The sequence below is a fragment of the Micropterus salmoides genome, unplaced genomic scaffold (genome assembly GCF_014851395.1).
Source record: "Micropterus salmoides isolate LMB-PRFRI ecotype aquatic unplaced genomic scaffold, ASM1485139v1 Ms_hic_scaffold_16, whole genome shotgun sequence".
Taxonomy (NCBI): domain Eukaryota; kingdom Metazoa; phylum Chordata; class Actinopteri; order Centrarchiformes; family Centrarchidae; genus Micropterus; species Micropterus salmoides.
Window position 1 is genome coordinate 6,074,266 of NW_024040707.1, and position 23,716 is coordinate 6,097,981.

The 23,716-nt window shown below is 38.7% G+C and overlaps 1 protein-coding gene and 1 long non-coding RNA gene across 2 annotated transcripts; both read right to left on the reverse strand.

Annotated features, from left to right (window-relative positions):
• Window positions 1-1,213: 1,213 nt before the first annotated feature.
• LOC119905077 lies at window positions 1,214-7,033 on the reverse strand. Its single transcript, XM_038721791.1, has 6 exons — window positions 6,721-7,033; window positions 5,751-6,092; window positions 5,246-5,410; window positions 4,180-4,284; window positions 3,811-3,842; window positions 1,214-3,715 (listed from the first exon to the last, which is right to left on the reverse strand). The coding sequence occupies exons 1-6, from the start codon at window positions 6,758-6,760 to the stop codon at window positions 3,602-3,604; spliced, it is 798 nt and encodes a 265-aa protein (XP_038577719.1). The 5' UTR covers window positions 6,761-7,033; the 3' UTR covers window positions 1,214-3,601.
• Window positions 7,034-18,555: 11,522 nt separating this feature from the next.
• Window positions 18,556-20,109, reverse strand: LOC119905078. Its single transcript, XR_005444779.1, has 3 exons — window positions 19,978-20,109; window positions 19,759-19,891; window positions 18,556-19,656 (listed from the first exon to the last, which is right to left on the reverse strand). It is a non-coding gene; the product is annotated as an uncharacterized LOC119905078 (long non-coding RNA).
• Between the last annotated feature and the right edge of the window lie 3,607 nt (window positions 20,110-23,716).

The following is a 23,716-nucleotide window of genomic DNA, read 5'->3' on the forward strand; positions in this document are numbered from 1 at the left end:
ACATATACACACTCTAATTTCAGAATTAGAGAATGGATTATTGTAAGTCATATTTATTACTGATGTTCTTCTCGTGCATATCTAACTGTACAATCAGTAAAAGCAGAGGGTCCAGCAGATTTTTTTATGGGAATGTATTGTAGTTTGAGTATTTCAGCACTCAGACTCAGGCTTGCCTGACCTGGTCTTGTTCATAGCAGAGCGGTCTTGCTTATACAAACTGAAGAGGCAGTATTAAAATAACTGCAAAAAATATTTATGCCCAACCCCAAAAGGGCACTCGCATAGTCCCGGGCTGAATTTCAGTCCCAGTACACCCCTGAACAAGATTACCAACTGTCAAACATGGAGAAGGAAGAGTGATGGTCTGGGGCTGTTTTACTGTGTCTAGAGTCGGCGACTTGTACAGAGCGAAGTGCACCCTGAACCAACAGGGCCACCACAGCAAGATTAAACCCCATCCAGCTGGTTTGGGATGAATTTCAATAAAACTGGACAAATGGAGGTCTTTAAGATTTTGACCACTGGAGAGTTATTGTTTGGTGTTATATTTTCAATCATACTTTAAGAGCATTTTAAAACTTTGTCACAGACTCCAAAAATTTGTTGCCAAGAACATTTAACAGTTAATTGTTCACCAAAATAAATTTGATAATTGCTATTAAAAAATAATCACAGTTGACCTATGTAGAGTGGATTTTTTCAATGACGCTTTCATACCCGTTAACAGTTTTCATTCAGAAGTTGTTTTTTCCAATTGTGACTGCCAACTGGCTATCAGAGCAGGAGGAGGCAAAAAAAGGGAACAGCATCATTGCAAGCTAACGAGAGAAAGTCACGACACCAAAATAGATAACAGAAGGCCCTGCACACTACAGCAGTACACTAAAGTAGACTGAACACATGACTCATTACAACTTCTTGGTCATTTAAATAATTACAACCATTTCCAGTAATGATTGAGTATAAATTGTTCATTTATAACTGGTGATGTTGATCTTCATACTTGTGAACGCCTGATTTTTAGCAGCTTGAAAGTTATGGTAAAGGTAATGTTACTAGTGTTAACATTTTGTTTGCAATAAGAGATTTTTGCCACATTGTTAAGCTAAAAACGCTAAAGCCTAATTAAACAGCTGTGATTGCTCTTAATTTCCTTGTCAAACACAGAGTTAAAAATATTTGCTTGTCACAAAATAAATCACTCGTTTCACTTTGAAAGTATATTTGCATTACAGCGTAGGCATAACATGCAACACTAGTTTCCATCAATAGCAAACACAGTGCAAGTAAACTACCTGCCACTTTCTCCGCAAATGTACAAGACATTGTTCCAAGCAGTAGTTGGTTTTTGTTTGGATCTGTGAGACATTCATCCACACTTGTTCAAATGTACCAACTTTCAATCTGCCTCTTTCTTTTTCATTCATGTCACAGGTCCAAACTTTGCTTCGCATCATAGCTCTTTACAATAAAGCAGCAACTGAAAACTGTAGACAGTGAAGTGTCGTGGAAATGTGTCACAGAAGTCTGTGTGAACCCCAAATTAAAATCAAAATACTTTGAATACTTCAGTAATCTTTATATATATTTAACTAAAATATTTAGGACAATCTGAACTTAAACTAGAAGTAGTAAAAGCAGCTCGAACTTGAAGCAAACAGCACAGTTGTCATAAATGAGATTATGAGATTAATAAGATTTTTGTGCAAATGTTATTCATTCAAACCACTTCATGTTCACCTGTTGGCACCTGAGAGGGGAAATGCGGGATAGCAACCTGCTCTCACTGCCAAAGCGTCATATACGACAGCTTAGTTAGGGGCCATGCACTTCAAACTCTGACTCCGATGCTGCAGGGATCCCTCCAGCGTCATTTTCGAGCCACAGAGTACACCACAATATCTGCATCACCACATGGGGAGCTGTTGAGGCAGCTGTACCGTTGTGAAAATCCACCTGAGAGTGGGTGAAGTTACTTGAGTCATCTTCAGTCTGGAAGAAAGCAAACAGAGGTTGAAGTTTATCTCTTGCAGACCGTTTCAGACTCAATGTCTAATAGTGATTATCTGTTTTGGAGTGCAGCACCTTTTTCTCTCTCTCCGTTCACACTTAAACATTCAGTCTGAGGACTTCCTCAAAGGTTTATGATCACAATGTGAACTGGTTACTGGTTCTTAAGATGTCATTATAAAATAATATGACAATAATAAAATAATCCGATTGTGACCAGATAATGATTTTTTCTGTTTTTGTTTATATGCTGTCTGCATAACATGTGTATTGCATCATTATGGTGAGATGCTGCTATAAACCTTTTTGAGAGTTAGTTTGTCAAGTGCAGTATATGGTGCCTTTTGGAGTGTGTGAAGTTGCCCTGCTCAGTGACTGTTGCAAACTGCACTCAGCAGTGTTGTGTAGTGACATTGTATCTTCAGTCATGTATCAGAATTACTACTAGTGTGCTTTCTGCTTGGGTTATTTTCAGTGAAAACCATATTTGGGATATTGACTTCATTGTATAAGTGTATTGTGATTTGTGAGTTAGATAGCAGTACTTTGTTTATTGAACTGGACAGGCAGACTTGCTGCCTGCTCAGCTGGACTAGTCATCAACTAGTCATTTTGGGTAGAGCGTGTTGCCTGTTAATCGAAAGATCGGCGGGTCATTTTCCGGCTCCTCCGGGCTGCATGTTGAAGTGTCCTTGGGCAAGATACTGAACCCCGAATTGACGTTAGCTTAGTTTAGGAGCCCCTGGTAGCTGCTCCAACTGTGTATGAATGGTGAATGCGATGTGTTTGAGTGCTTGAAAAGACTAGAAAGGCTCTATATAAATACAGAGCATTTACATCAACTTTTCACCAATATGTGTGTGATCTGACATGCCAGCTTGCCTGGAAGTTCAAATAGCCTAATTAAGGTGGGTCTCAGCATCGTGTGTGTTTGTGGAGTCTGGTGTTGCGAAGGCTCTATCAGGTGCCTGTAGTTTGCTGGGTGTCAATAGCTTTGTTATAGAGAGTGTGGGTGTTAGGGATGGGAGGAGGGCCCTTCGGGGCTTCAGTGCCTAGGGGCCCCTGGGGGTACTTGGCAGTCAATAGACAAAAAAAATTGTATTGCGATGTAGAGAGTGCACAGTAAAAACATTACATATGAAATTTTTTAAAAACTAATAACTTACCACTGTAAGAGGTCTTCCTCCAGTCTAGGTTGCGAAGCTGGTTCAAGAACATGTACAGCTGAACCGAAGCCCTGGTTACCGGCTTATCAGGACTATGGTCAGGACCCACCCCCAACTCTGCTTCTGATTGGCTTAACTAGGTATTGTTTACGCACAACTCCAAAGATCAAATTTAAGCAAGATGCTTCACTCGGTAGCTAATACAGAGATGTCAACACACAGGGTGAAAAGAGGAGCTGCAGCAATGTTCAGTATGACAACATGGTGTTTTTTGAAAATTAAACCATGTAAACCTGTTCTGGTATAATTATGAACCTGAAAATGACATGATCACTTCAAAAAGGCGTTATGTTGCTCAGAAACAATGATTTTAATGATACGATTTGCTGAACCCAACGCTAAAATCCTGCTACAGTTTTTATTTACTTTCTTCTGAGAACTGGCTGCAGTGGAAAAGTGTAAACTGTGGATATTTCAACAGGAGTAGATCTCGTCCGTCTTTCCTCCTCTCTGATCTCCTCATACACTCCGTTAGGCTGCAGGAAAGGAAGAGGGGATTGGTTTGTATCAACATCAGCTGATTTCACAAACACTAATGACACTGAGATGTCCCAAATTCACTCAAACTCACCTCTGTCGTGTTAGCATTCTCCACAGGAGGTTCTGGAAAACATGCAGTTCAGTAGATTAGGGTCACTGTCACATCTGGTTGAGTCAGAGACACACACCCCTTTCAACTAAAATTATTGAGAAACTAACAGGAACCAAAAGTAGGAACTAAAAGTCCCTTTGTATTCCCAACACATCTGAAAAAGTTTAGGCAAACATTTCCCACAGTGAATAAACTTTACCTTTCAAAGGCAAGGTCCAATCACACATGATTTGTTAACAAACCAAAGTTTGTTATTTGTGAGAATGTTTGTTTCATGTTTTTTTGTGTGACAAAGTTTTTAGATGTCCACTGTGCTTTGTTATGTGTGTGTGTTTCCTGTAGCCTCACCTTTGGGTTTACAGTTCCTCTTCCTGCAGAATATCAGCACAGTCGCTGATGATACGATGATCATGATGACCAGAATCAGACGCACATACAGCAGCGCACCTGTGGCTGTTTGAGCAGAACACCTTTGTTTTACACTGACACTTCCTGATTCATTATAAAATATATCTGGGAGCATAATGGACTCCCAGGAACATGTGGGACCTGAGTTCATGCAGTGTTGTCAAACTAATAGTAACATCAAATAAATGAATTAAATCCTATAACAAAAACTATTAATAATCACTATAAATATAACTTCTATACAAAAATACACATTTACCTTCTTGCATACAAACAGTACACGCATGTACGAACTTTACACCAAAATGCAAATACATAAACAAACAGGTTCTACCTGCAAAGATGGATGGAGTCTGACATTCAACAATTAAATAACTAATCAGTGTTGATACTTTTGGTTAGCTGATTTCTGTTTGCGACAGGGATTGATTTGTTTTGTCACGACCAATCAGTGTCAAGTTACATATCCTGTGGCTGTTAGAGCAGTAGAGCTTGTTGGTCAGTTGGTTTTACTCATTTACACTTCCTGGATCATTATAAAATACATTTTGGGAGCACAGGAACATGTGGGACCTGGGTTCATGCAGAATTGTCAAACCAATATCAACTAAATATTTAAGCTTTTAAATCATTTTCAATTAAAACTAACAATGAAAACAAGTTCTGTACAAACAAGCAAACACATTCATTGACTTGCACAAGAACTTTACACCAACACAAATGCATGAGGGCATACTACGTCTACCTGTATGCAAAACTCCTGCATGCACAATTCAAGTGGGTGTTTTTAATTACATAATTCATAATAATTTTCACTGTGAAACTCATCCAACCAAACTGTCTACAGACACAGTATAAACTTTAATCAAGTACAAGATGAAGAGACTTTCGACAAGAAAAAAAACAAACCAGAAATGCTCATGAAGCTCAGGGTTTGTGGGCTGTCAAAGGGCGTGACAGAAAATGTTTCAGTGGATCTGAAACTATTTGAATGATGTAAACATACCTGTATCTGCTGTTTTCTGTTGCTGCTGAATCTGCTTAGCGGTTTCAAGGGAGGCTGATGAAGGTGTGGAGCTTTCTGAACTAGAGCTTAAACTCTGTGTGGCGGCTGATGGGACTGATGTTGAAAACAGTCGGAGAGTCCACTTTGGTTTAGAAGTGATTGGAGCTGTGAAACAAAGAACAGAATGAAACAATCAGATTCTGATTAATCAGACACAAAGAAATCCTGGTGATGAGATGATCCTCGCAGAAAACTCTGTGGTGACATTTTATTCAAATAACACAGATAAGATAAAGATAGATTCTTTATTAGTCCCCCATAGGGGAAATTCAGGTTGACATAACAGCACAGAGGAATGTATAATAACATCAGCAAACAGTCAATGCACCAATGATTACCTGGTGCATTAAGCTGTAAATATATTTGATAGATAAACTTAATCTGTTATATGAAACATCAGCAGCTGTCAGTGAACAGCTCATTTAATGTCTCAGTAGAAACTCACCATCTTCAACTCTGATGTCAAACTCCTCATATGAATCTGGAAACAAAAATCTGTCCAATCTACATCTGTACCGTCCTGAGTCAGACTTAGCCAGATTTGTGATGCTCACATACAGAAGTGTGGAAGATATTGGAAAAGTTCCTTCTTTATATTCAATGCTGTATCTGCCACTCTGAGCTCCGTCACCATCTGTTTCAACGAGGATGTCTTGTTCTTCACATTCTTCCTTACAGAAGATCTTTCTGCTTCCAGAGAAAGTGAAGAAACATGTATGTGTGATGTTTCCTCCCTGCTTTACGAGGATATCTGCATCGATGAGACCAGTGTTTCCATCCTGCAGTGCTGTTAAAAGATGAACAATCAATAGTTACTATTTTCCTGACACGGCAGTCTGATCATTTACAGATCTACAGGTTCCCACTGCCAGAAAAAAATATCCTAAATTGTGATTCTGTCTTTTTTCTGAAGATTTTAAAGTTGATTTGTTTGGTCATGATCGATCAGTGTCAAATGACGCATCAGTCCTAACCTAAAAAACGAACCGATAAAATGTTTTAATATAAAATAATACATTTTTGTGTTTGTTAGCTTGATTAGTCATTTCTCATGTGAAAATGACATTGTTGAATGTAAAACAAGGTTTTGGTGAGTTGCTTAACATATTCACAGCTCTCGGTTTGCCAACACGGTTGCAGTTCCTCCTCTGGAGCTGGTTCAAATAAGAGAAAAGTCTTTTTAAAATTGCTGACTAAAGCAAGAAGCACTGACTCTGCGTAGCACTGAAAATGTTAACAAGATTTATTTTGGTTGCAACTTGCAGATTTCTCATTTCATTAAATTAACTACATTTGAATCAGTAATTCATACCAGACTCAGAACATTATGTTTAACCGCCTAAAACAACAGACAAAGCTTACTAAAAATAAATTAATAAAAATACATTGATCAAAAGACTGGAGAGTGTACTCACTGAGACAGAGGAAGCAGATCAAAGTGTGACAATAGTTCATGTTGGAGGCTCTGATGGTTTAAGGATGTCTCTCTCTCTTCTTCACAGGCAAACCAGGAACTCTTCTCTTCTTTAAATCATGGAGTTCCTCCTCCAAACCTTGCACACTCAACTCCCCTCCCCCTCTACAATGTTTTCTTTATTCCATTATCTGCAAATTTATGGATGACTACAGTATGTCTACACTGCTGAAAAATTATGCAACCCCCTCTTGCAGAGGTCTGTGAAATAGATGACTGAATAAAAGAGGGATAAATATATCTGTGGTGGGAGGATGTGACGTTAAATAAATAAATAGAAAATAACCTCACTGACATAATTCATGTAAAAAAAAAAGAAGAAAAAAAAGTTAAAACCAGTCCCGAGTTAAACACCTTCCCCTATGCAGCGGATGAAATCATGTTGAGTGTGACGTAGCTTCAGTGGAGACAGACGGACGTGTTACAGCAGAGAGCACAATACATGTAAATTCAGTAAGTCCAGAAAAAGACCTGTAGTAGTTACAATCCTGCTGCTAGTTGCCAAAAGGAAGAGTTAAAAAAAAAAAATAAAAAATGCAGAGAGCTGACCTCTCAATGAGGACATACTACAACTAGAGACTGGGCAGAAACCCCCTCCAACTGTAGGACAAGAGCTCACTGAACTCCACCTGTTGTTGCGAGAATGGCCTCGTTTGGAGTTAAAGCGGGAATTCTCTACCCAAAGAGCTGAGAGCTATGGCAAGGAAGAGTCCACACGACGACATGGGTCACTTGGGGATAGATCGACCCACCGATCTCCTACGATATAGGCCTAAAATGGCCGCAGAAGTGGAAGCGAAGATAAAGACATGTGACCGCTGGGTACAGAGGAAAGCCCCGCCTCAAAAGGCTGCACCGCTTGTCAACATCCAAGTTACTCATCCTTTAGTGTTTGTCTGCACTTCCTTTCAATTGAACCACCCAGAAGAAACGCAATCAATGTCTTGGTGATTACAGATCACTACACTAAATATGCAGTGGCAGTACCCACCCCCAGTCAGAAAGCTCTTACCCTGGGAGAAATTCATCATCCACTACAGTTTCCTAGAGCGCCTACACAGTTATCAGGGGCCTGACTTCGAATCCAAGACCATCAAAAAGCTGTGTGAATAGGCAGGAATTCGAAAAATCAGAACAACATCATACCACCCCAGAGGAAATGCTGTTGAAAGATTCAGTCGGACACTTTTGAGTATGGGAACCTTGAAAAGATCAAGTTTTTTTTTTTTTTTTTTTTAACAGGAAAAAGGCCTGAGTGAGAGTTATTCCAGCGATGTGATTATGATACCATGATGTTGCATACACAGCATGATTTGCTATGGTGATACTACAAGCTAATCCCAAGCTAGCAGAGGGATTGTTTTGGGTGATACCTTTTTGAAAAACTCCGACACATGAATTAACATGACACTTTGTGAATTTTCATCAAGCTGTAACTCAAAGGGGAATGTCTCGCCAAGTAGTTAGGGGAAGTGGCCCAGTAAAGGTGCAGTTGACAGGGTCCTTGTCTTTCAGTTCCTTGCCTTCTGTGAGATTCTGCAAGAACTTGGGAGTCTTCAGACCGGCTGGCTTCTGTTGGAGAAGAGTGTCCTGAAGTGGCGAGCCAAGCCCACGAGACGGATTAAAGGGACAGAGAGATACTTAATCATTGTTGATCAGCGAGAGTTGTTGGACAATCGCATTTACTTGCCCCACACAAGGAGTTTGACTGAATGAGGAAGCACTATTACATTGCACAGGGTCAATGGATTCAACACATCTGTGTCTAATTACAGGCACTATAAAATAGGATTTCAAAAACCATAATAAGGCCAAAGAGAAATGAATGCATGCCTGACTTATAATAGACAACCAAGTCAAACCTGAAATAAAACAGGATGACACGAACAAGCTAGTTACTTACCCGACAGGTGGCTTCCCAACTAGACCTGAAAGAAAGAGAAACAATTGAACATTAAAAGGTGGAATATGTTTGTTTTTTTGTAAATGATGTGGCATTATTGTTGTTGTATGTGCTGAATGTTACAACCAAAAAAAAAAAACGACTGAAAGACAAAGAACAAAATAGAACTGTAAGATGAAAGTATAAATATTTTATTCTCTTACCTATTCAAACCCAACCAGTGAGTCTCTGTCTTCTTTCACCTTTGCTGTCTGATGACCGTTTCTCCTGAGCGACCTGGACTTCTGATTTGCTGCCCCGAGTGTTTATCCTTATTTTAATTGTAATATCAGTAGTTTAATTAATTCTGGTCATTACAACCCCGCGACCCTGTAATCAGGATAAGCAGTTGACGATGGATGGTCATTACAAAATGCAAAAATCTGCTCATGTAAGCAGATTCTTCTACATCTCAACTTTTTCAAGTATTTAAAAGAGTTTGTACTTTGTTAAAAATTCTCCCCAGAGTTGTTGCGTTTTCTTGACTCATCTTTATCCTAGAAAAAGTCACTTCCACAAAACTTCTTGTCTTGTTTTTAAATAAGACCTGATAAACCTGCCATGTTTGTTTAGCACAAACACACCAAAGCAAATTTATTAAACCTACTTGGCAATAAAGCTGATTCTGATGAAAAATCTATAATTATTATATCTACTATGTTTGAAGTCAAACAGGAAACATATCATACCACCAGAGCTACTGAGCTTAATGTCAATTCAAGAGCCATTAGAAACTGATGAGTTGAATAAAAAGACTGAAATTGATTCTGACTGACCAAAGCTTAAATATTTAATAACATCCAAACAAGAGTTTAAGAGACAAAAACTACAAAACAGTTGATAGCATCATTGTCTCAACCCGCTTCTTTGAGTGATCTAAACATGTAATGATAGAAAAAGACTAAAAATGTCTGTCAACCTGTGTTGGTTTTGCTGCTCACCACATTAAGGACTAATATCCAGTCAGCTGGACATTAGTCAGGATTTTATAATGCAAGACAATCTGCAAGAGTTTGATGTTGTCTCCTTTTAAAAAGCGACTTTAGATAAGATGTCTTTTCAACACTGGCAGCTTTGGAGGAGGCTCCATGATGTTGCTCCAGAATCAGTCCTACTACACACTCCTTACCTGACAGATTTGATTTATAATCAAAGAACAGGGCATCTCTATAGGTTTAGCTTCTTGGATGACACGACAATACGATTTAATCCTATGGTATTATACCAATTTTTTGCAGGACATTAACTAGTGACAAGGGTAGTTAATATTTTTGCATGGTGAACTTGTGAAAGAGTTAAAGAGACAGTAGCATCTACAGCTTTGAATCATGCAAAGCTCCATACAGGAGTCACAGAACTACAATATAGGACTGGAAATGCAATAAAATAGGTCTCCTTTAAATCTGTTATCCTCTCTTCTCATGTCCGCTGTCTTTTCAGTACGAAATCACTGTGGCCCTCCTCCAGCCCACTCATTTCTGCTTATCAGATTTTTGTTTGCTGCCAACATAAGCGTCTAATTTGCTCACTTGCAATAATTGGGCCAGATAAGAAAGTGAACTTGAACTTTTACCAACATTTTTATTATCAGCAAAAACAGACACCAATTAGAATACAAAAGTTCCACCGGAGTGAGTCAGAGATCGGTGCAAAATAGAGCCCCATTCTGTTACCAGAACAGAGACCCGAGTCGACATGAAAACCATGTGATGACTTTCACCTCCTTTTATAGCTCTGTTTCTTGGCTTCACATCATCTCTTGGCTCTCTTTCCTACTGCACCTGAATCTGGGAAATTCCATGACTTCCTGCTCCTCCTCTCTCTGTCCTTTGCATGCACTCTGCTTGATCATGCCATTTCATCCATAACCTGACTTTTGTGGAATAAACTGGTGTTTGTGCTCCGTGCTAGAAACAGGACATTCTTACTGTGATGGACTATATTGATGTATGTTTTGTAATACAAAATCTGCTTCTATATTTTCCTTTGCAAGTATTTTTGATGCTGCCTCACAGTGCTCCCTCCCTTTTCTCCAAAAGCACACGAACTTGCTCACACACACACACAGACGTGCTACTGCTGAGCCTGGTCAGAAAGGAGCACATACACTCAGAGCTGTAGAGTTTTCACACTATGATCCTAACTTTACACTATAAAATAATACTTTACATGATGACAATGTAGACCACCATTGCTCTAGTAATTAATGATAACAATTTAGGCTATAATGTTCCAAAATAATTCAGCCGCCCCGATGCAAGACACACACACAGCTGTAAATATCAAATTTGCATTTCTGTAATTATTTTTTTTTAAATCATCACGTTAATATCTGAAGTCACCTGCATCTGGTCTTCTCTGAAACTGTCAAATTGTCATTTTCTTTTACGACCTGCTAGGATCCCGATCATCGCCGCTTGTGGCTATATTTATATTTATTTCACACATCACCACAGGGGCGTTGTTAGGCGAGGCAGCTGTACAGTTGTAAAAATCCACCTAAGAGTAGGTGAGATCCGGAAGAAACACACTTAAAACATGCAGTGTGAGAATTTCCTTCTCAAAACAGTGGAAGTTTATCATCACAAAGTGAACTGGTTCCTGTTTAAAGTTTGTTAAAGGCCACAATCTTCTCTCTATTCTGCCACTGTAAAAATATACTGTTGTCTGAACCAAAAGCTAAAATCCTACCACAGTTTTTAAGTACTTTCTTCTGAGAACTGGCGGCAGTGGAAAGTGTAAATAGTGGATATTTCTACAGGAGGAGATCTGCTACTTTTCTTATGTGTGTCTTTCCTGTAGCCTCACCTTTGGGTTTACTGGTCTTCTTCCTGCAGAATATCAGCACAGCCGCTGATGATACGATGATCATGACGACCAGAACCAGATGCACATACAGCAGCGCACCTGTGGCAGTTTGAGCAGAACACCTTTGTTTTACACTTCATGGATCAATATAAAATACATTTGAGAGCATAACTGGACTCCCAGGAACATTTGGAACCTGAGTTCATACAGTGCTGTCAAACTAATATCAACTAAATATTTTAAACATTAAAATCAATACTTTCTAACAAAAAAAATCATTCAAACAAAAAATGAATACAATATATAATAGAAGTTCTTTACATAAAAGCATACACATTTATGTACGTGCACAAGGACTTCACGCCAATACACAAATACATGTAGGCATACTGTCAGTATACAAGTCAAATGGGTGTTTTTAATGGCATAATTCATTAATTAACTAGTAAAAGTGATCTAACCAAACTGAATACGAACACACTTAAAACAATATGAAGATACTTTTGACAGGGAAAAAGAACAAACCTGTAATGTTTATTAAGCTCAGGGTTTGAGGTCTTTCAACAGAAAAAGTTTCACAGTGGTTCTGAAACACTTTCTAAATGATGTAAACGTACCTGGACCTGCAGCTGGTGTTGTCTGTTGCTGATGAGTCTGCTTGCTGGCTTCAGGAGAGGCTGATGAAGGTGAACTGGAGCTTAAACTCTGTGTTGTCGTCAGTGTGGAGGCTGATGGGACCGATGTTGAAAAAGGAGTCCAGTTTAGTTTAGAAGTAAGTGGATCTGTGAAACACAAAGAACACAATGAAACAATTAGATCCTGATTGTTCAGATACAAAGAAATCCTGATGATGAACAGATGCTCCTTTGTAGAGAACTCTCTCTTTCAAACACAAATCCTCTGCAAACAGTCAATGTTTCAATGTATTTAAATCACACAGTACACACTACATGCAGCATGTAGTTTGGTGCAACTATAGTGTGTTCATTTGTGTGACAGTTTGAGTTCATCAGATAGTTTACATGAACTGTTAGTGTTACAGGAGCATTTATCAATGTTCACAATGATGAAAACATGCAGCTGTAAATATAATTGTTAGACTAAACTTATTGGGTTAGTTGAAACATCAGCAGCTACCAGTGAACAGCTCATTTCATGACTCTCGGTAGAAACTCACCATCTTCAACTCTGATCTCAAACTCCCTGTATGAATACCGAGTCCATCTGTCCAAATAGCATCTGTACCGTCCTGAGTCAGACTTTCAGCATCAGATTTCTGATGCTCACATACAGAAGTGTGGGAGATATTGGATACGTTCCTTCTCTATACTCAAAGCTTTCACTCTGAGCTAAAGAGGTGGTATTATGCTCATTTTCAGGTTCAAAATCTTATTTAGGGGTTGTACCAGAACACACACATTCCTCAGAATGTAAAGACAGATAAGCGGTATGAAAACCTTCCAGCTGTGTTTTCCTCTGCAGTTGTTGCTGCAGCGGTCTGTGTGACGGCGGGAGCAGAGGGCTCTGTGAGCGGGCGGCTGGCCGGCCTCACACGCTCCTCCCACGGGTTGGCGCAGGCTTCCCCCGCAGCCACTTGCGGAGCTCCTCAACTCAGAAAATATACAAGCACATTTTTGTTCCGCCATCACTTCTCGTAAAACTGTCAATATTGTAAATCTACATAGCTGATTTCATCTCAAAACTTCTCAGAAGTGGATGTAGTGATGAAATTTTATCTACAAATATTCACAACGTTATCTGATATTCTACAATTAAATTCAGTGATTGATTAACTGTATTTAATATTGATAATTCAAAAATGTTTTAAAAAACTGCAAATTGAAAAAGGTTACATGAACTCAACACATGTAAACTTCCCACCGCGGCTTTTATGCAAACAGTGACGTTCATTGAGATCAGACTAGACTGTACACCAGGTTTGAATTGATAATTAAACTGAATCTCCTGCACTACCACATTGTGTTCAGGTAGGCTAATTTCTGTTTTGTTTGTGTATTTTGAGGGGTGGGGGTTAGTTTGATCACTCATTCCTCATGTGAAAACTGCATTGCTGGGTGCCTCTTTGTTTATTAAATGAGGTTTTGGTGTGTTCTGTAACATATTCGTGACTCAGTTGATCAACAAGGTTGCATGTTTTTTTTTTTTTTAAGTTCTCTCTTCAGCTTTAAGAAGGTAAACAAAGTGGTTTATAAAGCAAGTTAATTAAAGCAAGAGGCATCGACTCTAACTCTGAAAATGTAAGAAATAAGATATTTTGGTTGCAACTTGCGTGTTTCTCCATTAATCTGTAGTGTGCAGAAGCATCAGATTAATAACTGTACTTCCTCAAAAGTCTACAACAAAAAGAAGCTATGAAACAAGTAAAAAACATTTTCAGAACACACTTGATTGCAGATTGTCAGGCTAAAACAAAAAAAAGTTTTTATTTTAATCTTTACATTTTGAGGAGATAACTAGTGTTAATGAACTACATTTGAGTCAGTGACTCATACCAGACTCAGAACATCACGATTAATCACATAAAAACCACAAAGAGACGGATAAAAAAAAAATAAAAATGGATCAAGACTGATGAGAAATGAGATGAAGCAGTCCAATGTTAAAAATCTGCTGCAAAGCTTACTGAGCAACTACAAATAAAGAAAAATGATTGATAAAGAGAAAGAAAACAAAACTGATAGAAAATATACTCACCGAGGACGAAGCAGCAGATCAAAGTGTGACAAACGTTCATGTTGGAGGCTCTGATGGTTTAAGGTTGCCGCTTTTTCTTCTTCACAGGCAAACCAGGAACTTCTCTCTTTTTTAAATGACTGAGTCCCTCCTCCAAACGTCACACACTAAACTCTCCTCCCCTCTGTATTAATAAAGTTCAAATATACAGGTTAAACAGTACAGTAAATTACTTCTGTTCTAATACATTCTTTTACCAAAGTTATTTTCTGTCTCTTCAAAGAGATGCTGTTTGTATGTGAACAATCAGGCTGGGGAATAAAGTGACGGGAGGTTTGTAATATTATTGAATATTTAAGTTAAGAATATTGAATCAATATATTCCCGGTGTGGAAATATTTAGTGTTTGGCATCAAAGGATCAGGAATTTAAAACTTTACAGACCATTGTTCTCATAATTACTACACTCATAACTGAAATAAGGCAACTAAGGTAAAAAACAAATTGGTATTAATACAGTATCTAACTGCAATAAAAGATTTACATTTTTGCAGATGCAATAAACACGAATACCTTATACAAATCCCTCACCTTCACTGTTAACATTAAAAAAAGTAACTTTTTCCCACTATTTAAAAACTTTGTCACTGACTGACAATTTGTCACCAACAACATAGCATGTTAGCTATAACTGACATAGTTTACTGTTAATGTCACCAAAACAAAGTTATTCAAAATAACTTCACTGAAAAAAAAAAAAAAAAAAACGCATCCAGTGAAGCTTGTTTCCCAAAGTGTGACTGCTAAATGGCTATCAGTGCAGATGAAGGGAAACATTTTAGTGCCCGTGTATACTTGTACCTGAGCAAATGGCAAATAATGTCCTGAAAACTTTAAAATAAATTGCATGACATCAAAAAAAAATAAAAAGAGAAGACCCAGTGGTTAAAGCTGATAACATAAAGCAGCTTCATGTTAAGAATGAGTTTATATCCGACGCTGTTTGGCGAACACAGAACGTCACTGAGGGCTTTGAGCTGAGCTGCCGCTAACGTTTGTTTAGCTTGTTTTAACTGATAACTTAAACTAAAATCTAAGGACTAAAATCCAGTGGCTAGGTTTGCAAATTGTTGGAAACATTTGGTATGAAGTAAGTAGTTCTTTTTAAAGGAAACAACCTGCCATTTGCGCCAAGCGGCACCTACTTTATGGTGACAAAACAATGGCTGTCTCTTCCTGCTTCACTACATTTAATTTTTCCTTTATTGGTTTTTCTGCAAAGAGCCTCCAGCCAGTGTGTACACAATGTACCAAAACTGAGAAGTCATCCACGCATCTCTACTTCATTCACACATCAAAATGTTCAACTACAAAATGTTTTCACACATTCAGATATACTGATACACGAAGACAATAAATTTGACCCCATTTATTCCATACATCACAGTGGTGTTGAGAAAAGCAGCTGTACCGCTGGAGACATCCATTTGAGAGGTGAGGTTACTTCAGTTCTCTTCAGTCTGAAAGAAACACATTTAAGACAGTTTGAGGACTTCCTCCTCAAAACTATGCAAGTTTATTATCACGAACTGACCTGATTCCTGTTTCAAGTTTGTTAAAGGCCACAATCCACTGCAAAATAAAGTTGTAAGTTATTTTAGTAATTTCATTATAATGATACCGTTGAACCCAACGCAACATGCAGTTCAGAAGATTAGGTCAACTGTGAAAATACCTGGCTGAGTCAAAGAGACACATTTTGCTTTCAAGCAAAAAGTTCCAATAATTAAAAGGAACTAAACTAGAAACTAAAAGTCCCTTTGTGTTCCCACCACATCTGAAGAGCTGTAAAGTTTAGACAAACGTTTTCCCAGTAAATAAACTTTACCTTTCAAAGTTTATTTGGGAGAATATCTGCTTTACAGTTTCTTGAGTGAGAGAAAGTTTTTAGATGTCCACTGTCCTTTGTCATGCGTGTGTGTTTCCTGTAGCCTCACCTTTCGCTTTACTGGTCCTCTTCTTGTAGAATATCAGCAAAGCCGATAATGAAATGATGATCAGGACGACCAGGATCAAACGCACATACAGCTGCACGCCTGTGGCTGTTTGAGCAGGAGAACACGTTTGTTCTACACTGACACTTCCTGGTTCAGTTCAGGCAGTGTTGTCAAACTAATATTATAACTATATAAACTGAACAAAATTATAAATGCAACACTTTTGGTTTTGCCCCATTCATCAAATAGACTTTCTCTCTGTACACAAAATGTCTTGTGAGCACTTCTCCTTTGCAGAGATCCCTCCATCTCACAGGTGTGGCATATCAAGGTGCTGATCAGGCAGCATGGGTATTGCACAGGTGTGCCTTAGGCTGGCCACAATGAAAGGCCACTTGAAAATGTGCTTACATTACAGGGAGGGAAAGAGCGCTAAACTTTTATACACAAGTAAAAGCACTGTTATGTTGATATATGAACATATTGTTAAATTAAAGAGAACCTTTAGGCTACATAATAAATTGGTCTAAATGCCAATATACACATTAACAGAATAAGACCAGCTTCTTTTCTGCTGCAGCTGCTGATCTTGCGACCATCTTCTGCTCCAGAGACACAGATTATCATGTGACTTTTCTTACTAACGGATGAGTCTGTGTTGTTGCCAGTGTCTAATGGGACTGATTTTGAAAAAGGAATAAATTACAAAGTAATTTTATTAATAAGAAAATAAGCAAAACCAATATGCGGGAAGAATCTGTAGTACTGAAGTCAGTAGGAAAAAAAAACGGGGTCCCACCGGAACCCTGGCAGAAAACAAGCACCAATTTAACCTAAACCTTAATACTAAAAAACTGTTACCACTTCCCATTGGTCACTCTGCACCGCCCTCAACGCATGGAGAAGCAACTTTAAGAGCTTGCAGGGAAGCTAAGAGGAAATGGAAGACCAACAGGTTGGAAACAGAACAAAAACAAAACACATTAAGAGCATGGGGCTCTAAACCCAACACCAGACCCCAAATACTAGTGCACAGCTTTTCCAACAAAGCCGTGTACATAACAAGGCTTCACAATAGCCTGTGTAAGCAGTGTTTTATTTTGTTCTTGGAGAAATCTTGCGACATTCAGACTTAGCAGTGTTTCAATTTCTTGTGAGGCTTACAGAACTCAGATGTTCATGCTGCACTGGTTGTAGACCACTCACCACCAGTAGCTGTGGATACCATGGGGTATCACAGTCCAGCATCAATTTATGCAAGGGACCTGGGAACACCTGCAAACCCATACCACGGACAGAGACAAAATCCCCCTTATCACTTTCCCAATGGCAATGTTGAGGCCAAAACAAATGAATCCAAGGAACCACTATCCCTCAAAATCTTAACTGGCACCTTTATAGAACTGCCCATCAATGACACAAAGCCATTTGACACAGATGGTAGGTAATCTGAAAGCTTAGCCTTCACATATACCTGGCCACAAGACAAAGCAGAAACTGGCACAGTTCGAATGGACGCAGCCAGAGCAGTAGATTTCACATGCACATTACACTTAACCTTAGCTCGTATAGCAGGACAATGAACTTTCCAGTGCTCTTTTTCCTTACAGTAGTTACACACATCAGCATCAGACTGTTCTCCCGACAACTGTTCGGACCTACCAGTCCAGTCATCATCAGTATCACAGGCACGGGACTCAAACGCAACTTTGTGTGTCAAAACATACTCGTCAGCAGCAGCGCAGCAGCCTCTGCAACCGTTTTAACCTTCCTCTCATTAATGTAGGTGGCAACACTGCTTGGCAGAGACATTTTAAACTGTTCCAAAATCATTAAATTGCACAAGTAATCAAATGTCTTTCAAGAGCCATACACCGCCGATTAAAGTGAGTTACCAACTTCCTGGCAAACTCCATGGGCGTCTGCTTACCTGACTTTTCCCAAGTTCTGAACCTTTGTCTGTAAGCTTCAGGTACAAACTCAAAACAGCTTGAACAGCTTTCAAAACAGCAGCTTTAGCGAAGAATAACTTCGGTTTTCATCAGTAAGCTTCTTGAGCCTTACTGGTTAAAACACATTGCTACGCTCTGAATCAGGCCATTTCCTTCTGTCTGCTACACGCTCAAACAATGAAAAGTTAAATGTCAGGATGTCAAACAGCTTCATGATCAATTTGTTGAAGAAAAAAAGACTCAACGTGTGATCGAACATGCAACTTTCTAGGTGATAGTAGGTGAGAATATAAGACAAGATATATTATTTAAGTAGACTGATGGGGTGGTTGGTTAGCTCACACACAAGGTTAACAGATGAAAAAATAGTTCCAATGCAAATCTTAGTTATTTATGGTTTATTTATTTGGGACCGATACATCTAACATAGATAAAACTGAAAACAGCAATCCTATGTGTGCACCATAGTGTTTTCAGCAGTTGCTAATTTGGAACAGCTGTCCCTAGAAAGGCTTTTAAAGAAATAAAACATTAAAACAGTGATGAAAAAGAAAGAGAAAAAAGTATAATACAATACATTACAGCATAACACAAGATAAAAGGAGGTAAAATGAGTAAATCAAAATGCAATGAAAAACATGTATCACTAACTACAATAGACTAGGCGAGAGTACAAGTGTGTGGGTGAACCAATCAGGACTTGGCCTCTCTTTTAAAAGTGGTGAAGTTTGAAGCAGTTTAAGTGTTTAGGTAGCAAGTTCCAACACTTTGCTCCTTTCACAGAAAAGGCCATCTGAGCAAAAGAAGTTTTGCAAAATGAAACTACAACCCACCCCTGCTGTATATTTTTACTACTACTTCTTCTTCTTTGAACATACGTATTCAATGTAGTGATCAGTGTCTGCATTTCCAGAATTCTACAAGAAGAAGAACGTAATGACGAAACGCGCTTTGTAGCGCTGTTTGTTCGTTTTGGCCAAGAAACACAGCAGTGCAAGATGGCGATGTCCATTTCAGGGGGGACCCGCGGTTATGTAGATAAAAATGGCTCATTCGTTTCATTATGTAAGGCCTGGAAACATAGTTATGGATGTAATATTGCATTTCTGTCACTAGATCCTCAGAAATATTACACACTGGACCTTTGACAGTAACTTGTTCTTTACAAACGATTTACTTAACCAAAATATTTAAGATAAGCTGAACTAAATAAAGCAGTAAAAGTAGCTCTAATTTGAATTTTTATTGTATTGTGTGTTCACCTGTTGGCCTACATGGAGCTATTGCTGATGTAAAATAACAGCAGAGTACAGAGGAGGAGGAGAAGCGTCTTCAGCATGGCTGCCATCCGAGCTAGCTTCTACCTGAGGCACAGAGTAGACGACATTATCTGCATGACCACAGCGGGCGCTGTTGAGCAAGGCAGCTGTACCATTGGAAAAATCCACCTGAAAATAGGTGAGTTTATTCGAGTCATCTTCAGTCTGGAAGAAAACAAAGGGATGTGAAGGATTGTTCTAGTTTTAATAGCAATTTAAAGCTTTTATTTTCTTTTGAGGCACTGTAGATTATGTTTCTATACTTACTGTCTTCTTAGAACTTGCCGCAGTGACAAAGCTATAGTCGTCTGTGGTCTCAACTCCATTTGGTTTGGCATATTTGCCACAAGTGTAAACCTCGTCTGTCCTCCTCTCTGATCTCCTCAGATACTCCGTCAGGCTGCAGGAAGAGAAGAGGGGTTTGGTTTTTAGCTGGTTTCACAAACACTAATGATGCAGAGATGTCCCAAATTTACTCAAACTCACTTTTGTGACAGTAGTATACTCAGATTCCACAGGAGGTTCTGAAAAACATACAGTTCAGAAGATTAAACCCATTAAAGAAAAACATAAAGCCCTTTAACCAAAATGTTCCAGTACAGGAACTAAAAGAGGAACGAAAAGTCCCTTTTGTGCTTCCCTGTATTCAATTTTCATACTTAAAGGTCCAGTGTGTAATATTTCTGAGGATTTATTGACAGCAATGCAATATAAGATCCATAAATATGTTTTCGGTGGTGTATAAGACCTTACATAATGAACCATTATGTTGTAAATTACCTTACAATGAGCCATTTCTATCTACATAACTGCAGGTCTCTCTTACATGGAGGTCGCCATGTTGCATCGCCATGTTTCTACAGTATCCAGAAACTGACAAACTGCTCTAGAGAGAGTATTTAGTCATTACTCTGCGTTTTGCCACTACGTTGTTCTTCTTGTGTAATTGCAGCAGTGAAGACTCCCGTCACTATGTTGAATAGTACAAAGAAAAAGAAGAGGAAATAATAATTATAAACAGTCTCTGAGGAGTTATCTGGTTTATTAGAAGTAAGAAGAGAAGTGAACAAATGGAGGAGCACACATTATTTAGCCGAGCGTGTGGATCTTCGTTGTTAAAGAAACGAAAATATGATGAAGCCGAATGAAGTTGGGACAGATACAGAGACAGATGATGGCAGAAATCACGGACATATTCGTTATGGATTTTCCCAGATGGAAGGAGCTGACACGCGACAAATGTTTTCAAAGCGGCTCCGGAGTTGCGTGTTTGCTGCTAGACAGGTAATTAATCCTATTTGTACTTCCTTACTTTTTACCACTGGTTTTGTTCCTGTAACATCTGAAGAACCATGAAGATTACGCAAATTAGACAAATGACAGATTTAAAAGTTATTTCACTTTCACATAAGGAAACAACAGGGAAAGAAAAGCAATTACTGTTGTGCGACTGATGTTTGTAATTTAATGAATGAAAGAAAGAGAGACTACTCCTACTGTACATTAACTTCCTCAAAAAAAAAAAAACAGTTACCATCTGGTCTCATGTTTGGCTGACAGCATGTTGCGTGTCACAAAACTAGCTAGCCTCTTGTGCTGCAGCAGCAACAAGGAAAGGATTCTCGCTCTGCCAGTTTCTGTTTTGAATGAACCTATTGCAAATCAAATTTCCACCTGGTTTTATTCATGTGAAGTTGGCAGCTGGCAGTTTGTGCAGTTCACTTGTAGGAGCCAAATCATTAGTTAGGATTTATTCCTTAATGGATATATTTGCCATTTTGTTTGTGTGTGATGTGTGTTTTAATGGCTTTTGAGTACATGTGTAACTCCTGCAGGTCAGAGGAAAGGTGCTGCAGCCTAGTGGTGTGGTTTTTCTTGTCCAGTTGCTTTTCTAATGTGTGTGTTTTCTGTAGTCTCACCTTTGGGTTTACTGGGCCTCTTCCTGCAGAATATCAGTACAGCTGCTGATAATATGATGATCATGACGACCACACTCAGACCCACATACAGCAGCGCACCTGTGGCTGTTTGAGCAGTAGAACATGTTGGTTTTACACTGACACATCCTGACTCCTTACAAAACATATCTGGGTGCATAACTCGACTCCCAGAAACATGTGGGACCTGTGTTTTTGCAGTGTTGTCAAACTAAAAGTAAAATCAACTAAATAAATCCATAAATTATAACAACAAATCCTGAAGATACTTTTGACAAGAAAGAAAAAACAGTAATGCTTTTTCTAGAAAAAAGTTTTAGTGCTTCCGAAACACTTTCTGAATGATGTAAACATACCTGGACCTGCAGCTGGTGTTGTCTGTTGCTGCTGAGTCTGCTTGCTGGCTTCAGAAGAGGCTGATGAAGGTTTTGAGCTTCCTAAACTGGAGCTTAAAGTCTGTTTTGTCATCCCTTTGGAGGCTGATGGGACTGAAGGTTGGAGAGTGGAGTTTGGTTTAGAGGCGATTGGTGCTGTGAAACACGAAGAACACAATGAAACAATCAGATCCTGTTCAAAGGGAATGACAAAAACAGTTTCAGTGGATCTGAAACTATTTTTGAATGGACAGATGGTTGGAGAGTCGAGTTTGATTTAGAAGTGGTTGGAGATGTGAAACACGAAGAACACAATGACACAATCCTACACAATCAAAAGGCACTTGGAACCTGGAGGAAACTCCAACAGGAACAGGTCTGGCAGAGCCAAAGCCACAACAGAATTAGAAGACAAGTCTCTGACAGTTTGCATGATAGGTGACTTACAGGACAACAGTTTCAAGCACAGCTTAACACTGGTTGAAGTAAGGAAGTCTCTGTTTCAACTGTGAAGATTTCAAGCTGCAGGTTTGACAGGTCAAGTGGCAGTAAGAGCACCATTACTAAAGGAGGCTCAATAAGAAAAGAGGCTTGAAGACCCCTGAAGACTGGAATAAGGTCTTACAGACCAATTAATCAAATTTTGAAATCTTTAGTTCATCGTGGAGGGTTTTTGTTTTTCGTTAAGTAGATGAAAGGAAGGTTCCACCAGGTGTCAAACATGGACGAGGAAGCGTGATGGTCTGGGGCTCTTTAGCTGGATCTAGAGTCTGCAACTTGCACAGAGTGACTGTCACCCTGAACCAAAAGGGCTACCTTTTTACAACATTTTCAATCACACTGTAAAACCATTTTAAAACTTGGTCACCAACTGACAGTTTTACACCTGGAACATTTAATGCACAATGACAGAGTTCACTGTTAATTTCACCAAAATAAATTTGATAACAGTTATTAAAACTTTAGTTTATTGAAATGATAAAAACTCACCTAAGCATCCTGGTGTCAACTGATGCAGAGTAGATTTTTATACCTGTGAACAGTTTTCATTCAGAAGTAATTTGTACATGCCACGATTACCATTTCCATTAAGGATTGAGTACAAATTGATCATTTATGTATAACTGGTGATGTAGATCTCCATACTTGTGAACGCCTGATTTTTAGCAGCTTGCAAGTTATGGTAAAGTTAACGTTACCAGTGTGAACATTACGTTTGCACAAAGACATGTTTGCCAGATTGTTAATTTAGTTAAAAAAAACCAAAGCCAAAATTAACAGCTGTCAGTGTCCTGATTTCCTTGTCAAACTAAGACAGTAACAAACATTTGCTTGCTGTTTTTGAGACATTCATCTTGATAAAGACTTAACTTCCTGTTTCACCACATCACTTTTTTGGCTTTCACAGTTTGTTCTTCATTTGCCTGATATTCAAATACTCACCAACATTCAATCTGCCTTTTTCTTTTTTATTCATGTCACAGTTCCAAACTTCGCTTCGCTTCATGGCTAACAATTAAATAACTGTAATCAGTGTTGATACTTTTGGTTAGCTGATTTCTGTTTGCGACGGGGAAGGATTTGTTTTGTTATGACCAATCAGTCAAGTTACATATCCTTTGCACTATGCTCCATCGCAATGTGCAGATGTGTACATGTATGTGCACCTGGATATCACATCCCCCTCTGACATGTACATAATAATAATAATAATAATAATTCACTCCGCTCTGCTCATTGCACTATTAGTCAATCTGTCTGTATTGTTTTTTTTTATAGTGTGTATATATGTGTTCTCTATACTGTAGCCTGTGTCTGATTTTATTATTGTGTTATTGTATCATTGTATGAGTAAACACTGGCAAATAAAGCTGATTCTGAAAACACGGAACGGCATGCATTACAAGACAGACC